Genomic DNA, 20,626 nt, shown 5'->3' on the forward strand with positions numbered 1-20,626 from the left:
GTTTTTGTTACCTCACAATGAGCCTTTTTCATCTAACGCTGCGGGTTGCTTTCCATGGAGTTCGTCATGAGGAACCTTGAAGCCACAAAGATATACCGTAGTCATAACTCTGTCAGTTTGATGACTTTATTTCTCTGACTAATATGTTCTTAAGTAAAAAAAAAAAAAAAAAGAGATGTCCGTCTATACTGCAGCAAATATACAGTCTGAGTCCAGGGGAGTTGATCTTACGATAATAGTTATATATTTATATGCAGTGTTTTAAGCACCACAGCTATCACTTACCAGTGCACAGGATCTGATGTCACCAGGCCTGGATCTATCCAGAGAGCACTTAGAAACACAGCTTTAAATAATATGCTCTGTAAATATATGTTATGACATCTCTCCAGCAGAGACTGACACCCTGGCAGAGATCCGATTCAAAGCTATTCTGGGTGCTACTGGCGCTCCCTGGTGTACTACAGCCAGTCCATGCAGTACACATCAAAGTGCACATCTGGAAGCCTTTTTTTAATTTAATAATGTCATTGTGGTTTTATCTGGTGACCATAATGCCTCCAGAGCACCCCCCTTGGTTGCTGTACCACGGCAACGTTGAGAGTGGTGATTAAAAATATGTAATTTTCTTATTATATGTTGTCATTATTCTTGAAAACAAACATGATTTTTTCCTCTCTGCAACAGTGTAAACGGTGGAAGGTTGATATTCATAACCATTACACCATAGAGTTAGTTCTTTAATACAGTATCGGACATAGCAACATAAAAGCATGTTTGAGCCGTCAGACGCAGGCGCTCACCTTTTTTTTTTTTTAGGCCCAAATCCTGCCGGCTACAGCTACAGCACAGATCCTGGACGTAGATAGCTTTGCTGATCACCACATGTACTGCCAGCTGACCTTGGCTTTGCATCGATCAGGGTCAGGTTTCAAATAAGCTGCATGAGATTTGTATTGGTTTTCGCTTCATGCTGGGACAGATATTGACGTTTTTAAATATTGTGATGTGTGTGCTGTTTCCCTTGTAGGCTATAGGGATTTTTGGATACAGTCCATTGAGTGTTGGTCTGTCTTGCACAAGGTCCACCCCCAAAATCTATATGCAAACAGTGTGCTGATAGAGGATACTGCTAAATATGAAACAGCTGATTATATATCGTTATTGTTTTCCTTGGTTGATATTTTGGAGTTACAAATCAGAGCGCCATGACTGTATACATTTCAGGCATGCGTGGACCTAGTACTAAACAAACCTACACGTGTTTGCGGTCATAGTGCAACCACGTCTCAGGGATGCTTTGGGCTCCCCAGACTTTTCCCTCAGCTGACCCCCCTCTGGTTGTCACATAAATGGATTAGACCATGGAGCAGACCAGGTTGTGTGGTCCTACTGGTGCCCAATCCTCTTACTGGAAAGAAAGCCATCAGCTGACGCACGTCGGGCCCAGAGTTTCCACCAGTCTGTCCTCAATTACTGATATAGGTCTCTGGGTTGTAGGTGGGTGTATGCTATGACACGGGAGAGAGATCCTGGTCTGTATGCCACAAGGTGAGGAACACATGAACGCATCTAATCTTCTTTAAGTCTGAATGATGAATCTTTTCATCCATCTTCACGGAATAGGTGCCTGATTTAAATTAAACTTTAAGAAATGATGTACAAGAGTAACCTTTGATCTTTTCTAGTTTATGTGGTAAATAATACTTAAAAAGTTATACTAAATTTACTGTATCCTTAAAAAGGCCCCTCATAAATGCTTAAAACCTGAATATTATGATACATTATGATATATAATGAATATATCAGCAAATCTGGATACAGACAGAGGTGGCTTCTACCCATTGAGTTGTTCCAAGACTGTAAAAAGAAACTCTTTGATCAGTTTACTTAAATGTACAGAGCTTGATGTTTAAAATATTCACCTGCTGCTGCTAGAAATAGTCTGTTTTATGTGATTTTTGTATCAGCTCCCATAGCCAGAAGTGTCATGACAGTTTGGACCTAATTATCCCCAGTTTGTGGATGTACATTTCAAAATGACTGTATTCCTCCTGTGACTGTGTGAAAATGAATGTTTGGACACGGAGCTATTTATAGAGCGAGAGCATGTGGGTAGGGAGATGCTGCCATGTGTGTGTTTGTTGGATAGAAACAGAACATCGGTGTGACTGGGTTGTTTGCGTGCATTTTCCTCCAAAATCACAACCACTGAGGATTAAAGCTCTAGAGACTCACTGAAACCCCCTTTTGGTGTGCAGTCATCTATACAACCAGATAAACTTGTACCTAGTTCCTTGTGTATGTGGTCAATGTAGAGCATGTTCAAAGCTGGTTTAGTCACACTTGACAGTTCTTGTGGGTGAGAGATGAAAAGCAGTTTGAGTTGATTCCTGTAACATTCTGCTGATTAATTTTCCTTTTCCTGACTCATCTAACAGACTTTGAGCTGGAAAGAAAGTGTTAATGGGGGCGCCACCAAGAGGCAATGCAAAGAATTACAAGGGAATTAAACAGATTGCACTGAAACGGCCCTTTAATGAAACTTGACTCTTCTTTGAAAGCAACATTGATCTTCACACACACCCAGCTAAACACATTTATTCCTGGGACCTTTCTGTACTGTATTCTACTCCACATCCTGACCACATGAGCTCCTGGTGCAGTTGGTTCTTTGATAGCAGATATCTTGATCATAGCTACATTTACTGTCTAATCACAAGAAACAAGCTCCTCTCTCTAGCCTTCTCTCTGCTTTAGCTCCAGTCCTGTTGGCATGGCTTCAACTAACCTCAATGTGAAGTAGTTGAAGAAATATCAAACCCCGTCTCTTAAGCATGACCTGTGATCTCACACTTCCAACTAACTGATCTGCTTGATAACAGTTGACCAGTAAGCTGTTTGACTACAGTAAATGACAGTGTTACTTATCTCTCTGTAGATGTGAATGACTGTGCTGGCCAGCCATGCGAGAATGGGGGCACCTGCAGGGACCTGAATGGAGATTTCAAATGCCACTGCCCATCCCCTTATGTGGGCAAACATTGCCAACTGCGTAAGTTTGACCAGTCAACACACCTAGATGAATGGTGATCAATTATTGTCACTGTCATCACTGTCATTACTTTAATCTGAAAATACATCTAATTTTACTGGATATAAATAGTGTGTGTTTTACAGATTCAATAATTTCACATTTATTCAAGTAAACACACCTCATACATATACAGACAGGCACACTGAATCTATGTGGTGTACTGTTGCCATTGTTATAGAATATTTTAACCGAAGGAAGACCTTAATGATGATGGGAAGGCAGCTGCTGCATTTTAGGATGATCAATAGGCAACTTAGAGAAGAGCAAGAGAGCTTGCCTAATGAGAAATCAATACTTTATTCAGTTAAGCTGATTCAAAGCTCTGCATCCTTAATGAAGGTATAGCAAATAGACATTTCTCCTTCTTTTAACTATTAGTGTCAGTTAGTGTGCACTCGCCATTCTTCTCTAAATGTACATAATATAGTAGTATTTCAAGATGTGGTTAAGAAAATAATGCAGGTAACAGCCAGATTTTTTTCCTATAGAAATGTGAGTACTTAGCTACATAAACCTTTAATGGGGCTTCTGAAAGGTTACTGTTTGCAAAATTAGCATTAGGACCACAGGGGGGAAATGCTGTCTGAGTCTGCCCCCCATCTCTCCTCTACAGGCTGTATTTCTCTGCTCGGCATGGAGGGTGGGGGCATCGCTGAGTCCCAGATCTCAGCCTCATCAGTCCGTTACAGCATGCTGGGGCTGCAGCGCTGGGGATCTGAGCTTTCCCGCCTTCACAACAAGGGACTGGTTAATGCCTGGAGCGCTGCTGCACATGACAAGAACCCATGGATAGAGGTGAGAACAGGGACACGGTACAATATAGATACATTGATATTCAGTAGACTGATACTATATGTGTGTAATGCATAGATGGAATAATTTATGTATTTATTCTAACTCGTGTTTTTTGTAGATCTACGAGGCCAGAAATAATTTTTCTTCCATTAGAACTCATATATTATAAAAATATCAAGCTTGCCTTATTGATACATTTACAGACAGCTTCATAAATAAAGAAGCTTTTGCTCAGCACCTTTTATGTTTTTTGTTTTTCTTTAAACTATTTTCCATTCCCATTTTGCCTGCCTTCATTTTATGTCACTTTGGTCTTTAGTTGAACTTTTGCATAAAAAACAAACTTAATTTACTGTCTGATTTTTCCACAATTTCAGATCAACATGCAAAGAAAGATGCGCTTTACAGGTATTGTGACGCAGGGTGCCAGTCGCATAGGAACAGCCGAGTTCATCAAGGCCTTCAAGGTGGCCTCCAGCCTGGATGGCAAGACATACACCATGTACAGAACAGAGGGAGAGAGGAAGGACCGTGTAAGGAGACGCAACACAACTCAGCAAAAATCAGTGCACTATAGTCCATATGTTTTTAAACTGATTCATTGTCCCCTAAATAAATGTACATAAGGCATCATTATGTTTAGATAGAAAAGAACCACTAGAGGGAGCTGTGACAAACATAAACAAATTATACAGCACACACAACACAAACAGATCTGGTTACATTTACTGTAAATTAGCTGTGACTCTTACCAACAACAGCTGTGAAACAGGAAGAAGTTATGTTAATGGTTGTTTTACACTTTAACAGGATTTTTTAAATATATATTTTTATGTTTTACAAATAGAGATCTACTTGAAATTCTGCAGGGAGTGCTTTACATCATGTTTCATATTAATTCATATATATTTAGAATACGTACATAAATCTACTTAAGAACTGCCACTAAATATCATTGTCAGTGTCCCTCATCTGTGGAACAAAAAGAACTAATTAACAGTACACTTTGTATGTTTGTTTGCTAACTCTTCATTTCTTTGTAGGTATTCGTTGGAAATGTGGACAATGACGGCACAAAGACCAACCTGTTTGACCCCCCAATCATTGCCCAGTACATCCGCATTATCCCTGTGGTGTGTCGCAAGGCCTGCACCCTGCGCATGGAGCTGGTGGGCTGTGAGCTCAATGGTAAACTCACACAGAAAACCTACAACACACATCCACACACTGCTGATATTCAGTCTACTGGTGTTTGTTAGTCACTGAAGCTAGTTTTTCACATCTTAAGTCTTTTAAACAGGCTGGAAAAAGGGTGGGAAAATTGTCATCCAATAGTCTTTTGTTTTTTTTAACCAGCACTTTGCTCCTGTGTTTCCTCATTAATTGTTTTCAGCCCTACACTCAGTGTTTTATCATATAGCAAAGAATGTTTCTCAGACGATTGCACTACGTTATAACTTTGAACACAGATGTGTATTTATCTAAACCCCATTTTACTACAGTAATACTGGCACGCATACTGCACATTGGATGCTTTTAATTCAGAGATTGTTTACTGCACAGACAGCATTGGTCATATTCGTCATCTCAAAATTGTCACCCCAGCAGGCAAATGTATTGCAACCAATTACTGTTGATGTTGCTGTTCCTTTTATCTAAAGCCAGGGTGGTTCTTTGGAACTCGCTGGCTTCATTACACTGTTAATATTCTTCTGCTTCTTGATTTATCAGATCAGTGTCTGTTCTTCTCCCATCAGTCGTGCATCCCAGTTTCTGCATGCTTCCAAAGTTGCTATATATGCAGCATGTTTTTGTTTTGGAGTCACCTGTCAGTCTGGTATGAGATCACAGCCAGCATACATTAGTTTTAAACATAGAGAAACACTTAAAAAGTACATTTGCATTCATGCAAAGCACCCATTTTAAAACTGACCGGTTGTTTCCTAAAAGTTGTTGGTCTGTATTTCCAACTGAATTGATTTTATTGAGTGGATCAACTGAAGAGTAAAATGATGACCAGGATGAGAAATTATGCATAGATGCAGTTACATGATGATAGACAGCAGTACAGGTGAAGTTTACAGAATCTTTCATGCATCTTTCACCCTCTGTTCGTCTGACATGCATGCTCAGCTGCTTCACTAACCCACACCCATTAAGAAGTCTGGTACAGCCTTTGTAGCCTGTACACTGAGCTCTACAAGTTTGTTTGTACTTTAGGATTGGCACGCATACTGAACATGTGAAGTGATGCAGAGGATTACTGTGTAACTCAATAATGTGGGTGTGGTCAACTTGAAGCACAGATGGTAGCTTTCAGAAGCCCCATTAAAGATGGAAACAAATAGTCGAAGGCACTATGTGAGCTCAGCTATGCCTAAAGCTGCACACTCATGATTTCACATTCACCGGTTTGCTTTATCTCTGTCCACTGCATCTGCTGCTCTCATCCTCCCCACCATCATCTCTGGGTGTCTGTTTACTGCTTCACATCACTGGCTGGCCTGGGCTGCTTCCTGTCCGTCCCCTGTCTATCATACTTTCTCTCTCTCTCTTTCCCTTCTTCTTTTTTCTGTCTCTTCCTGGTCTCACCTTCACAGTGTATTCACACACTTCAGGTTGTTCAGAACCGATGGGCATGAAGTCGCGGTTGGTGTCTAACCGCCAGATCACGGCCTCCAGCACCTTCCGCACCTGGGGCATCGAGCCCTTCACGTGGCTCCCTCACTACGCCCGGCTTGACAAACAGGGCAAGACCAACGCCTGGACCGCCGCTACCAACAACCGATCTGAGTGGCTGCAGGTAGGAGAAGAGGACATGACAGAGCTGCACATTGTTGTTTCTTCGTTTGTGCATCGTTTGCAAAGCGAGGCTGTGTCTGTGTCCTCAGGTGGACCTGCTGTCTCCCAAGAAGATCACAGGAATCATTACACAGGGGGCCAAAGACTTCGGTTCCATCCAGTTTGTCACAGCCTTCAAAGTGGCTCACAGTGATGATGGACAGTCCTGGACCATCGTGAAGGACGAGACCACAAAGACAGACAAGGTCAGTCCAGCTGTGGCCAGAAAAACGCTCAAATGTTGAGTAAAAGAACTTGAAATTTATAGAGGAAATAGTATTGTGAGGGCATGTGAAATACATTATTGAGACAATAAAACAAACCAAAATACATCTGATAGGTAAAACACCATATGATAAAATATGTACTTAATTACAATAATAATAATACATTTAGAAGAAAGAACTGGTTGTGAAAGATGGTTGTTTACTGGTGTGGTAAAGGAAACCATAAAAAAGGCTTGTCTCTGACGTACTCGTCTACAAACCTTGAATCAATTATGTCGACACTGGGTTTGATTAGTTTTCTGTAGGCCCTCATTCATAATGCATCCAAAAATCTATTTACCTGCCAGATGTGCATCAAAGTACACCCAAATTAATGAAGTTAAATTAAGGATGTGGAACACTCAGTTTTATCCGCTTTAAGCGATTAAACATGCAGTTCCGTTTATAGTATATATCTGTCTTTTATGAGATTTTATGAGGTTGTACTAATTGTCGAGGGTCATTTTACATGTTTTTTCTGGTGTTAAGTTCACCTGGTGAATTTCTGCTTTTTGGTGCCTATCCTCAGTAAATTTGTGGTTTTCACTGGCATTTATTGCTGTTTCATTGAGAGTTTGAGAGAGTGTATTCATATCGTTGAAGAAACAAGCAGAATAAAAATCTTTTGGTATCTGGATTAAAACTAACTAACAGCAGCTATGATATTTCTTGTTTTGATTGGCTACTATTCTCTGTCCAGATCTTCCCAGGCAACAGCGACAACAACGTTCACAAAAAGAACATCTTTGAGCCCCCGTTCTACGGCCGATATCTCCGCATCCTACCATGGGAATGGCACGAACGCATCACCCTGCGAATCGAGCTTCTTGGCTGTGACGAGTAGTGATGCCCTGCAACCGCGCCCCCCCTCTTCCTCCTTTCTCTACCTCCTCCCTGCCTCCCCTCCTCCCTCCCTCCTTCCTCCCTCCCTTGTCCCTCCTGAGCCACACCTGCACTGCCTTGCTCTCAGGCCTAGGGGGCAGCAGACACCAGAGTAGCACACCACCACCCCAACCCTGGCTGGTTGGAGGTGAGAGATGCTACCCGTAACCACTGTCATCAGGGCCCTAGTGAGTTTAGCTCACCGTACCCCCTCTTTGTTCGTTTCCTGAATTGATCACTCATCTTTTCCAACTGAACCAAATCTGTGGTCATTTCAAGAAACAAACGTATGTCTTCTTTGTTACTGAGCAGAGTTGGGGTCAGAAATTAAAGGTGGACCCTTTTATCCCTTTGACAGTGGTCAGGGGTAACAGGACTGCTGCTGTATCAGTCGGTGCTGCCTAGACTCTGATCCTAGATCACTTCTACCTGGAACATTGAACCTCCAAGACCCACGGCTGGTGATGTACATAAGCTCCACTTAACGGCTTGCACACACACACACACCTCCGATTGACATTTATGGTTGACTATTTTTCTTTAATAAAAAGTGGATCTGCACATCTGATTAATGTCTTATAAGTCCGGTAGAAACCGGCTTCTTGCTCTTTAGTGGGAAAAGTAGCAAGTAAGACCAAAGTTTAAAACCAATTTACATCAAATTCTCACAATCTCAAGGTGTCCCACTATGTGTTCTTCAATATTCCTAGTATTTTTGGTTTGGACAGAAAAATCCTCAGTTCATTAGTTTGAGCTGCTTTAGAGGGTTAACATCCCAGGTGTAAACATATTATTTACCCTGGTAAGACATATACGTGTAGCAGCCAATAACAGAAGAGCGAACAACCCACTATTTACACAAATTCTCATTTTTGCTGAACATGTGTACAAAAGCGTATTCAAACGTTTACCAAGCTCTATCTATTTCTGTTTGAGGCCACAGCCTCATTTGGAGGCTTCAGGCCAAATCAGTGTAAAGTCATCAACTCATCTTGTGCCAACACACCCTCAGATTTTTGTTTCTGTGGGTTTATTTTGAAAAATAAAGTATACGGTGCACTGACTGAACAGATTGAAAAATTAATCAAATACACACCAAGTCTCTGTCACTGTGGGACATAATCAGTCAATAAACCATCAAAGTCACTTTAGCAGCCAAACAGATGTGATCTCAAAGCCAGAGCATACACCCTCACTGACAGACAGGATGTTATAAACAAAGGACAAAGAGAGTTTGAGATCACTGTTGAGTAAAAGAGAAGAGACACTTTATTACTCTTGAGAAAATGAATAATCTCTGCTGAGTAAGATTTACACATGCTGCTGTGATGAGCGGGTGTGACATGTTCAGCCAAAAAAGGACATCTTACACAAGAACTCCAGTCTTAACATTATTCATTCAGAAAATGATTACACCTCTCTGTCGTTTGATTACATTTAACATTTGACAGTTTTTTGCAGTATTCATATGTTATTGGCTGCTACAGCAAGCAGTATCAAATTTCATGATTGGTTTAGTAAAAAAATTGGTTAGCATCATAAACTGAGAAATGAACAATAATGTAGAGGCTGCAAGTTAAACATTTATGAGGGGTGTTATTGTCTCAGGTCAAAGCAGATCTGCTCCTAATGTACAGTAAATGCTACTGAACGCTACTAATTCACTCACTCGGCTGCGCTTCTAGTTCTAGTCACATAGTTTAACTTTTTTATGGCACTTTGATGTTTTGTGTTTTGACATTTGAAATATCCAAAAAACAACAAAAAAACAACAACAACAGTATTGTGCTTTGAAGAACAAACAGTTAACCTTCTTAAGTACTACATGTAAAAAAATAAATAAATATACTCACAGTTTAGTTTCTTTGTTGGATTAAAGCGAGCTTTGAAAGTCTGGGTTGTTTAGTGTGAACATGTGACATGAATATATACAGTACTTTTGTACTGAGGGCTGTCCGTATTAGTAGATGTTAATGTTTGCTGCAGACGTCTTTTTAGGGTCCAACATTATGCCTCCAGTAGAAAGCTGAGGCCCTGCTGATAAGACTGTAAAAGAGAAACCAAATTAAAACTGATTTTTACGGTTCCACTGGACATGTGACACGACCCGCCATATCTGCTTCTGCCGCCCCCATTACAGTATTCTAAACCTTTACACCCCATGAATTATGAATTATGGGCTTGTGCAATATTATACTGTTAGTTTTGATAACAATGAATATTAATTCAAGATCCAAAAAAAAAAAAATAAATCCACGAGGGATAGCAGTGCCACTGAGAGGTCGAGGGTAGATGTTGTTGTCAAACACTGTACAATATTTATTATTGTTGCAGACGATTCCATAAGCACTCACCCTTGCTTTCCATGTCTGCATGCATTTTATTGACTAGTGTTATTCAGTTTAAGTTGAACCAATTTGAATTTATTGGTGGCATAGCTTCATTTTTTTTACTAGGTATTCATCAACATTCAAAGTATTGTAGATATCTTGTTTCCCCGCTATTCAGGTTTTCTATGATTGATCAAAAAATGATGACATTGATGTGTTTTTATGGTATTATAAGTTCATTTCTTGCTATACTGACTGTTGACCTCATAGAATTTAAACTGGATTTGAAGTTTTTTTTATTCCAGTGTTGTGTTTCTAAGAGGCTTCCTTTATGTTTGACCTTTGTATCTTAAAATCAAGAATAAATAAAGAATTTAAAAACAGAAATTTTTTCTATTGTCTCTAAATGGTTTGAATAGTACCCCAGTGGTCTGTACGTATATCACTGGATGGAATATTTAGCTTATATTATTAATCGTATTGCTGAATTAATTGGAGCTGTTTTCCATTTAAAAAGGTGGAAGATCAAAAGGCCGAAAGCACTGAGGGTCGTTTCGCCTGTTTAGCATTCAAACACCCCAGGGGCCTAATCTCTCTTTATACGACGACACAATCTTCCAAAGGTATCTCCACCGGAGGAGTCCCCTTCTCAGTCCCCTGCTCAGTCTCATTACAGCCTCTGAAGGTCACACTAAAGGGGTGAAATCCCTCTGTAGGGTTTCAACACCTCCATCATAAGAAAACACATTTATACTGTGACACTGTGAAGGTTAAACTATGGAGAAACCTCGTTGTAACGTTGGTGGATGAATGTTTGTGCAGTGTTTTAGCACAATGGTACGATTTGAGGAAAATGGCTGTTGTACCACCAGATTACGTCACTCCAATTAGTAAATACCGGCTAATTATCACGTAAGACAACAGTTGTCAGATGATCTCATCGAGTTGCCATCAGCACTCAACAGACCAGCTGTTTTTCCCTCTGGAGTTGCTGGCAGTTAAAGTGTTGAGGACCTAATGACAGCTTTCTCCTCTCTGTCTCCACCAAATCTCCACCTTGTCTTCCTCCTATTGTGCTTTCTCTGCACAGCTTTTCTTTTATGGTCTAGTATTCAGTGGGGGGATCATTGTTTTGTTTCTATATACTGCTCCTTTAAATTACACAAATTACAGTTTTAATGGTTGGATTCCCATCCTTTTCCAATTATTATTTTGTTACAGTTAGACAACACTTAAACATAAAAATAATTATCATAGAAAACTCTTTCAGATGCTTCAAAGTTGATTGTTTACCATGGAAACAGCAGCTTGACCAAAAAGACCAATGTGTGCTTTAAAACACACATTTCAGTTAATAGAGCTGCTGAGTGAGTTATTTGAAAAATGTTACTGTAAGCATCAGATAAAATCTTTTCATGGACATTATTAGTTACATTTCCTCTGGATTTGATCAACTATTATTTGAAATGGAATACAATAATGTCCTAAATGTATATATGTCCAGGATTTTGAGATTAAGTGCTGCTTTTACTACACCTGGTAAGAAACAGAAACACCCCTAAATACAATGATAAAACATTATGTTGCAGTATTAGAGGTCTAAAGATGTTTAAATGTGTCAGGATTATATAAATGGGGAAGAAAATCATGGACAAGGAAAGTTGTCTTAATTAAGATTGATGAAAGGAAGTGATGCGTATAAAAACAAAAAACAACGCCTATAACATATAATCATTTTCTACAGCATTCAGTCTATAAAACACTTCTGATTCTCTTTCTCGGAAACGTCTTTATTACCCAAGTTTGAAGTGTTAGTAAATGTTCTCCAAACCAAGACCCAAAATGTCTAAAGCAAATACTAATATTTTCTGTGTACATAAATTGCTTAACATCTCCCAGAGTTGTCTTGGAAAGAATGAAGAATTTAATCCAACTGACTGCTCCTCCATCAGCTGCGTGCCAGGCTTCACTTTGTTTGGTTTCCTGGTATGACAGCTGGCCAAGGATGGACATGGGCACTGGGCCAAAGGACGCAGGAAACTGCAGTGGGTTTGAACAGGAAGGATCCACTCCTGGAAAACAACTTCTATTTCAGATCAGATATGTACCAACACAGACTACGTCTCAAGGGGTGTTTCCTAAAAAAGGGGAAATCCTATGTTATTTCTGTGCAAATAAATGTTGGAAACTGTTGATTTGACAGATGATGAGTGGTATTTAAATAGTAAAGATCATAACTACAGCCTTTATTTGGCGTTTATGTTTAGTCGGTGCTTAACTTACATCAGTGAGTAACAAAAAGACGGGAAATTGTAGTGTTTATTCATTATTACAGCTCATTTGAATCTTTTTCTTTTTAATCAAGCTGGAAACTGTCACCCTGAGCCCTGCACTTCACTCTCCTGTCGGTCTTTTATTGAAGCCTTCCTCTCTAATCATTTCAGTCTCACTCAAACCACACTCTCTCACACAGACACACACCTTTTGTGACTAACCATCCTTCCTATGAGGAGTCTCTGCTAATGACACTGTGTGACTGCACATACTGATACCATCAGCTGCTTGGCTCTTCAGTCAAACCACGCAAACATAAACACATACAGTCATCTCTTCCTCTTTCATGTCGTCTTTCTGGACCAAGCTCGGCTCACCTCCCTGGGCCTGAATGTTGCTGCTTTGCAGAAATTACACCCCTCCAACGCCACAGTCACCCAGCAGTTCACAGGGGCTGCTGGTATTTGGGGCCCCAGGCCAAAACCTTTCATCTGGGGCTTTGGGAAGAGCATCGGTCTGCTCTCTTCAAACACACTGGGAGATAATGGCTTAGACACACACAGGGAGGGGAAACGGTTGTCACACTGGCTGAGAGCGGGGGCTGCAGTGGGTAACACACATTAAAGCTAGGTTTCAGGAGCTGTTGATAACTAATCTTAATGCCATTTAAATTTCATTAAAAGTTTAATTTAATTTGGGAACAAAGTGAGATTTGAGATTTAGTGAAATACATTTTATTTGTTTGTGGTCTGGTTGCATTTTGTCCTTAAAGACAAACATAACATACGCCTTGAAGGTCCATTATGTAATATTTTGGAGGATCTATTTGTATAACTATATTATTATTAATGTATAATCACCTGAATATATGAATCTTTATGCTTTTGTTACCTTAGAATGAGCCGTTTATACCTACAGATGCCGTGGGTGTCCACCATGTTGAACAGTCATATTTATACAGTAGCCCAGAACAGACAAACCAAACACTGGCTCTAGATAAGGCCTTTACAGTTTTTAATGTGTTTTCGTGACCACCGTAGTTTCTCCTTCGTGCTTAGAAGTGTAGGGTCAAACATTATTGAGAAAATAATTATACCTGCTAAACATCAGCATGTTAACATTTGCCAATTAGCACTTAGAAGAATACACAGCTGAGGCTAAATCATAAGTTGTTCGTTATTGGGTAAATTTAAATTTTGACCTGATGATGGCACCAGATGAAAAGTCAAAGGATCACCAAATTTATTACAATTCACCCCAACAGGAAATGATTTATTGAACCAAATATTATGTAAATCCATTAAGTAGTTTTACTAAAAAAATTAAATTAAAAAACCTCATGGTGGTGTACCGTTACAGTAGTGTCGGTACCAAATTTCTTGGCAATCCATTTGATAGTTGCAGAGACCTTTCACTAAAACCCCACAAATGTCAACCTGATGTGCTTGAAGAAAAGTCAGGCAATCACTCAGTCAGATTATTCAGATTCATCATCTTGGGACCATGAATGACTATACACAATTTCTTGCTAATCCACAGTTGTTGAAGTATTTTGGTCTGGACTAAAGTGTGACCGACCAACCAACATTAAAAAAGGGCTGAAAAGGAAATCTCAGGATAGGAAGCAAACCCTTTTGTGGACCCATCATTTATATTTACTTTAGCCCATATTTTAGATGGTAATGAATACGGGAAGGGATGAGAGTGGTGGAGAGGAGACTGAGTAAGTATGAAGGGTTTACCAAAACAAAGCTGTAATTCATGGTATTCAGCGTCAGTAACAATGAAAAATGTTCCAACTTTTACCAAAATTTTAACCAGAGATGATTTAATTGAGTCAATTTAACCTCTTTTTGTGACAAGTGTGAAATTTGTATTTTTATTTTCTGACACTATCCAACTTTTTGTGGCTGGAAAGAAAAAAAAGTAAGAATGGATTGAGGAGGGGGATACAACATGATGAATACTGAGGGTTAACTGGCATGATGAGCTCAGCTTTGGGCAAACCACAACTGATGAGATGTTGGTGTTGATCCCAGATCTGGGATTTTTTCCATTAGATGATTATCATTTTTTAGCAGTGACTGTAACATTAATGCAGCTAGACTGTTTGTAAGGTCACATAATAAACTCAAACTAAAGTTGAAATGCCCTTGGAACAGAAATTCTGCTTTGGTGAAAGGTTGTGCTCCTTTACTACTCCTAGCTAGGTTTTAGCGATGATAGCGGGAATGTTTTTTTATTGCCTTTAATCGATAGTGACAGCTGAAGAGTGACTGGAAAAGGGAGTAAATGGAGGCAGGGGTGACACACAGCCAAGGGCCACAGGTCGGACTCTTGGTACACGTGGCACTACCATAAGAGCTATAAGGGATCCCCCTAGACTGAAATACTTCAACAACTCTTAGATGGATTGCAATGAAGTTTTGTATAGACGGTCCTGGTCCCCAGAGGATTGCGTCTTACTGACTTTTAACACAACGCCACCATGAGTACTTGAGACGTTTTTTTCTGTTGACTTGGATTTGTATTTGCACTCAGACTTGTTTCGGACTTTGGTCTCGCCAAATATTCTAGTTGGTCTCAACAGAGTCCAGCAATACATTTTTTTTCTGAAGTAACTTCCTCCTCCAAAACAAAACCACTGATGAAGCGTGCTTGTTTAGATAACGGGTATAAGTGTAATTCCAAATCCATTTAGACTAGGCCTCGATATTGGCCGCCTGGTAAGCCTCGCTGCCAAAACGTATTTCATTGGCAATGGCAAAAGCATCTTTCTTTTTCTGTCTCAGCCTTGACTCTGTCTCAGCCTTGGGCTCAAACCTTTTTGGACTCGACTAACCCTAGGCTTGGACTTGTCGTGGACTTAATAAAGGTGGTGAGCGCTGCAGTATACCTATTAAACATAAACATTGTCAGTGTGAGCATGTTGCAATGCTGTTGTTAACATGTAGCTCAATGCACCGCAAGCACAGCCTCACAGAGCCACTAGAGTCACTGTATTGTTACACTTGAGTTAATATTTGGTGTAATGTAACTTTATGTTTCAAAAAAGAGGAGGATAGAAGAAATATGTAAATGTGGTAAATCAACAAATTGGATGTTCAGTATGTACGCTAACCATCCTTGATTACTGACCACAACAGTGATTTAAAATTCAACGCTGAACTTCCTGGTTGCCTTCAGGGGCTCGGGGCAGCTTTTTCCTCAACATCCCCAAATCCACCATCACACCCCCCTCTTGTGAAAGGGGAGGTCTTGGGTTTTTGTTATGTCAGCTGGGTGTCAATCAAGTCACTCTAAAAACATCAGCGGCTACAATCGGCTGACCACATAGGAAAGCATAGCGTGCAGAGAGGTTCAAGACTTTTAGTTTGAGTCTGAGTGCTTTGGCTCTTCTGGGGGATGGCAATGTCGTGTCAGGCAGTAATATTTAGTAGAGCTTTAGGATTCACCATGTGCCAGTGTCAGGAGGGCAGCTTCCATCTGCACCGTGATAACCAGACTTCAGTCAGATATTCGGGCGACGGCACAGCAGCAGCACATTCTCTCAGGCCCCAGCGGAGAACTGGAATTGCTCTTGTTTTCCACCACGGCTGCTATTATTTCAGCTAATGACTGATATATGAGTTCATGTGGCAATATTTGCTGTGTTACTTGAGGCCATGGCAAAACAGGGGCACGGAATATGCTCTGTCAGCCTCAACATAGCAGGAATATAGAAATTGGTAGCCTTTGACAATGCTGCTATTTGAGAAGACAGGAGACCGAACAGCTTTTTGTTATTTGTTGTCATAAATAATATGTGCAGTTTTTCTTGGTTAGAGTTACTCCGTCACATGCATCACGTTTTTTTCCGATGATATCCCTTATTTATATTTTAAAACTCCAGGGTCAGAGTCAGTTCATTCTGGAATGCATCATCCAGAGAAAGCAGTAAAATACACCTGCGTTGTTAACTGTTAATGGGACTTTTCCTCTGCTGTTAAATAGACTTAAAACTAGTAAAAGTACTAAAGGATTATTGTTTGTGTAAAAGAATCCTTAGGCAATAAGCTACAGCATGGTTATGTATTATATTTGCACGTATGCTGTCTAGGTGTAGCTGTCTTGTTATTACATGTTTAAAACTTTGGTTGAGAAAAAAAACATCAGTTGGGTTTGACCACGATGAGATGAGGTCACGACAGGGGTCAGCTGACCCGACCCCCAATAATTTTAAACAATGATGCAAACAGAATTCAGGTTGCATCTGTGTGCAAGATGGTGTGATGTGGTATTAGTATCTGCACAGGTATTTGTATTTGTATCACTGTTGTCTTAACAGAGTTTTTAAACTGGAAAATGAAAAGGTCACTTTAAGTGATATTCTTTCATTTGCTACTCACATTTAGATGTTTAGTTTTAGTTTTCAATCTGCAGCCAACTGCAGAGTTCATTTTCAGCCTATATGATGGAATATTTTATGATTAAATGTCACTATTCAAATAAAACTCAACTCAAGTTACACTTTTGCAGGTCAAGAGGTACTTCTTATACATTTACAAATACTGGCAGTATTAGTTCAGCATTCAAACACCTGCTGTTTGTTAGTAAAAGTTCAGAAGTATTATCAAAATAAACTTAAAGTACTAAATTTCCCCTGTGACTGAAATATTATTTAATGTGAAAGTATTGGATTGAATTTTACTGTTGCAGCCTGTTAAGGTGGAGCTAGTTTAGTCTACTTCATATACAGTTTGGTTCTTCAGTCCAGTGGTTCCCAACCTGTGGGTCCAGATAAATCTGATGAGAGGTTGTGAGATGATTAATGGGAGAAAAAAGAACAAAGTTCGGCTGCACACATTTTAATGGATTATTTCAGACTAATCTAATCTAATCTTGGTTTGTGTTGTGAATTGTAATGGAGTAGAAGTATAAAGTAGCTTCACAATTGTACATTATAGTAAGTGTAATAAGTACTTATTGGTAATAGTGATGTTTGCAATGGCAGTGGTGGAATGTAACTAAGTACATTTACTGTACTTAATTACATATTTGAAGTACTTTAGTCTTTAGGTAGTCTTTTCTTTCTCCACTCCAGAGGTAAATGTTGTGCTGCCATTTTACCACTGTAGTTAGGTACGTTAACAATTAGACAAAGCTTCGGCACACAAACATACAAAGATCTTATAAAATATGTCTCGTTGTAAACTGAACTACAGTACAGGTGTGCAATAACCAGTCCATGAATCAATCGATTGACAGAACAGAGATAACCGGTGTGTTTACAGTGTGGTACAGAGTCTGAACACTGTCACTGATGTTATATTTAGTAGCCACATATCCGCCGTATGGGCTCGTGCGCGGCGGGCTCGTGCACGGTGAGGTCACCGCCGGAGCTGCGATCACTTCAAAGAGGATGCCTCGTCCCGTGACGTCACCGCGCGCGAGTGTCAGGACGGTCCGGTGAGCGGAGAGACAGCAGAGGATGAGGAGGGGATGAAGAGAAGACACGCTGGGAGGACAACTGCTTATCTGTGAGTGACTTTTTACGACCGTAGACCGTTTCCCCCACAAACAGAGGCTCCTGGGCCGGACTGGAGCCGCAGACAGGTCGCTCGCTTTCTGTTTGAGGCAGGCTGGGGGAATTTATGGTGTAATTCAGAGAGCTAAAGGGGACTGCGCTTCATACGCCGCGTTACAAAGGTATCAAATAAACGAGATGGTTATTTTATATATGTAATATATGATAGAGGTTGAATAGGTTGAAGGGGGAGATGAAGAGGAAACTGCGAAAGGAAGAAGTGAAGGAAAGATATTAAACGTGAGAATTGTCTAAGGAGGTGTGAGAAAAGTTTCTTCTGTTTGTACAATCCACATACTAGATGTGCTGTAGTCTGTAATGTATCATAGGCCAGCACAGTGCACGTGATTGTAAAGGTTTTCATCGATTTTGGCTGTGAAAATGTATTTCTATATATGTGTGTAGGTGAGCAGACTAAATAAAAAGGTGGATTACTTTAATAGGTAGCTGCAGGTTCACATGTTTGAGATGAAAGCAGGGGTTTAACATTTAGAACTACTCCCGTCAACCAAAAGTTCTGTCTCGCATGATATGGGAGTGATTGGAGTTATTTTGAGAAGAGTTTAATTCATTATTTTTGACTGTTTTCATTCGCTGTGACAAATAATGTCTTTAATTCGATTGTGGCTTCCATCCAAACAATGCAGCCTGCAGGCACAGCGTCCTCCTCCCGGTATTTATGGCTGCTGAATAGAATAAAGAGCGCAGTATTTACTCTGACCCTTGGTTCAGCACAGGACAGCGTCATGCTCAGTCTACTGCGCCCCCTCCTGGCCGTCTGCTTGTACCTGCTGCTGTCCGGCGGCCAGTGCAGGATGCCCGCGTACAACAATGGCTTTCACTACCAGGACATCAGCAACGGAAACGGAAACGGAGAGAGTAGGTCCTCTTGTCTTGTCTTGTGTGTGTGTGTGTGGGATACTGAACAGTCACCACTTTACATCTACTTACCTTAACTAAAATGAAGTGACCATGTTTATGTTGGCCTAAACATAAAGTATCAGTTTCTCCAAACAATATCTGTAGCATGAAGTCTTTTGTAGACTTTGTAGACTTTGTAGTTTGCTAATTAAAAGTCTTTTGTAGACTTTGTAGTTTGCTAATTAATAGTGGTGAAGGAAGTGTTCAGTATTAAGTATCCCTTTAATTAAGTAAAAGTACTCACACCACACTGTAAAAATACTCAGTGGCATGTAAAATGTTGCTTAAATAAAAGTATGCTAGTATAATCAGGAAAATGTACTTAAATTATAAAAAGTAAAAGTGCTTAATGCTGAAAAATAGCAGATGTGGCTGTTGTATTATTATTATATATTATTATTACTCATTAATAAGCAGGATTTTACTGTTGTAGTTGGCTGCCATGGAGATTATTTTTCATAAGACCTGAGCTAATGATGATTTTCATTATGGATTAAGCTTCTGGTTATTTTCTTGATTAATTGATTGATTGATTGCTTCGTTTGGGAAACTTGAGAAAATTGTGAGAAATGTCGTCACATTTACCAATCAGTGGTCCAAACCTCAAAATGATTAAATATGAAACAGGAAGTTTAGGCCTTTTTCACAGCAGACATTTGAACATATAGCACAGAGAGCACAAGTGTTACTAATACCATCAATAATTGCTGTATTAGTTTCAGGGCCCATTGTCATGGTTTACAGAGACACCTATATGGAACAGAGCCATCATTATTAGTTACAGCTATGCTTTCCTCACTATTACAATTAAAAATGTCAAGAAGGTCCATAGGATAAGATAAGAATTATGACCCAGCACACCAGTCACATCCCACTTCATTACCTGGCCAGTTCAGTACTGCCTGGTCACACAGCAGAGATTAGAGTCACATACCTGAGGTAGTTGGCTTTAATCATCACTGTAAGAACAACAAAGTTAGGATTCCACTGCCTGACACATGTTGTATTCCTGCTGCTTGTGTCCTCTCTCTATTCAGTCTATTTCAACGGGGTTCGTCTCCATGTGGAGTCCCCGCAGCACGCAGTGTCGGCCGCCAGGGGGAGCAGTGTGACCCTTCCCTGTCACTATCACTACGAGCCTGAACTGACCGCACCACGCAGGACCCGGGTCAAATGGTCCTGGTTGCCTGCCAACTCCATCAGTGCACCTGTTTCCCCCGCAGCCTCCGCCAGGGAAACCGAGGTTATGGTTGCTATGGGCAACCGCCACCGCAGCTATGGCAGCTTCCGGGGACGGGTGCGCCTGAGACGCTCAGCACCGGGGGACATGTCTCTGGTCATCAATGAGCTGCAACTCAACGACACGGGCAGATACCGCTGTGAGGTGATTGACGGCCTGGAGGATGAGAGTGTGACGGTGGAGCTGGAGCTGCGGGGTGAGGAACGAGTGTGTGTCTAAGTGTGTGATGAGGGTGAAATGTTATGTGAGGATTTTAAAGTTTGAGACTTTAGAACACTAAACTCATGAGTCGGTTTATGCAAAATGTTTTTTTGACTTCCGTCTTGTACTTTCAGCTTAACATTGCAGTAGGTAAGAGCGAGACTGAAAAGGTCCCAAAATAAAAACATAATCTGTGGCCACATTGATGTATCA

General features: G+C 40.3%; 2 protein-coding genes across 3 annotated transcripts in view; both read left to right on the forward strand.

Moving 5' to 3' along the window:
* LOC118330091 (EGF-like repeat and discoidin I-like domain-containing protein 3) overlaps positions 1-10,598 on the forward strand; it is a gene marked incomplete in the record, with an annotated part of 18,419 nt that extends 7,821 nt beyond the window's left edge. Inside the window, 7 exon segments of the mRNA XM_035664499.1 lie at positions 2,942-3,055; positions 3,711-3,892; positions 4,270-4,425; positions 4,936-5,080; positions 6,511-6,695; positions 6,784-6,939; positions 7,700-10,598. Coding sequence (XP_035520392.1) covers positions 2,942-3,055; positions 3,711-3,892; positions 4,270-4,425; positions 4,936-5,080; positions 6,511-6,695; positions 6,784-6,939; positions 7,700-7,843 — 1,082 coding nt within the window.
* Positions 10,599-17,922: 7,324 nt separating this feature from the next.
* The window catches only part of hapln3 (hyaluronan and proteoglycan link protein 3), a 5,781-nt gene continuing 3,077 nt past the window's right edge, over positions 17,923-20,626 (forward strand). Inside the window, exons 1-3 of one of the 2 annotated variants that reach the window (XM_035664306.1) lie at positions 17,923-18,004; positions 18,784-18,930; positions 20,010-20,408. In XM_035664306.1, coding sequence (XP_035520199.1) covers positions 18,798-18,930; positions 20,010-20,408 — 532 coding nt within the window. In that variant the 5' untranslated portion in view covers positions 17,923-18,004; positions 18,784-18,797. The remainder of the gene's footprint in view (positions 18,005-18,783; positions 18,931-20,009; positions 20,409-20,626) is intronic. The other variant, XM_035664308.1, reaches the window with a different exon arrangement.

This window comes from Morone saxatilis, unplaced genomic scaffold, assembly GCF_004916995.1.
Source record: "Morone saxatilis isolate NCDOM2014 unplaced genomic scaffold, NCSU_SB_2.0 Contig2, whole genome shotgun sequence".
NCBI lineage: Eukaryota > Metazoa > Chordata > Actinopteri > Moronidae > Morone > Morone saxatilis.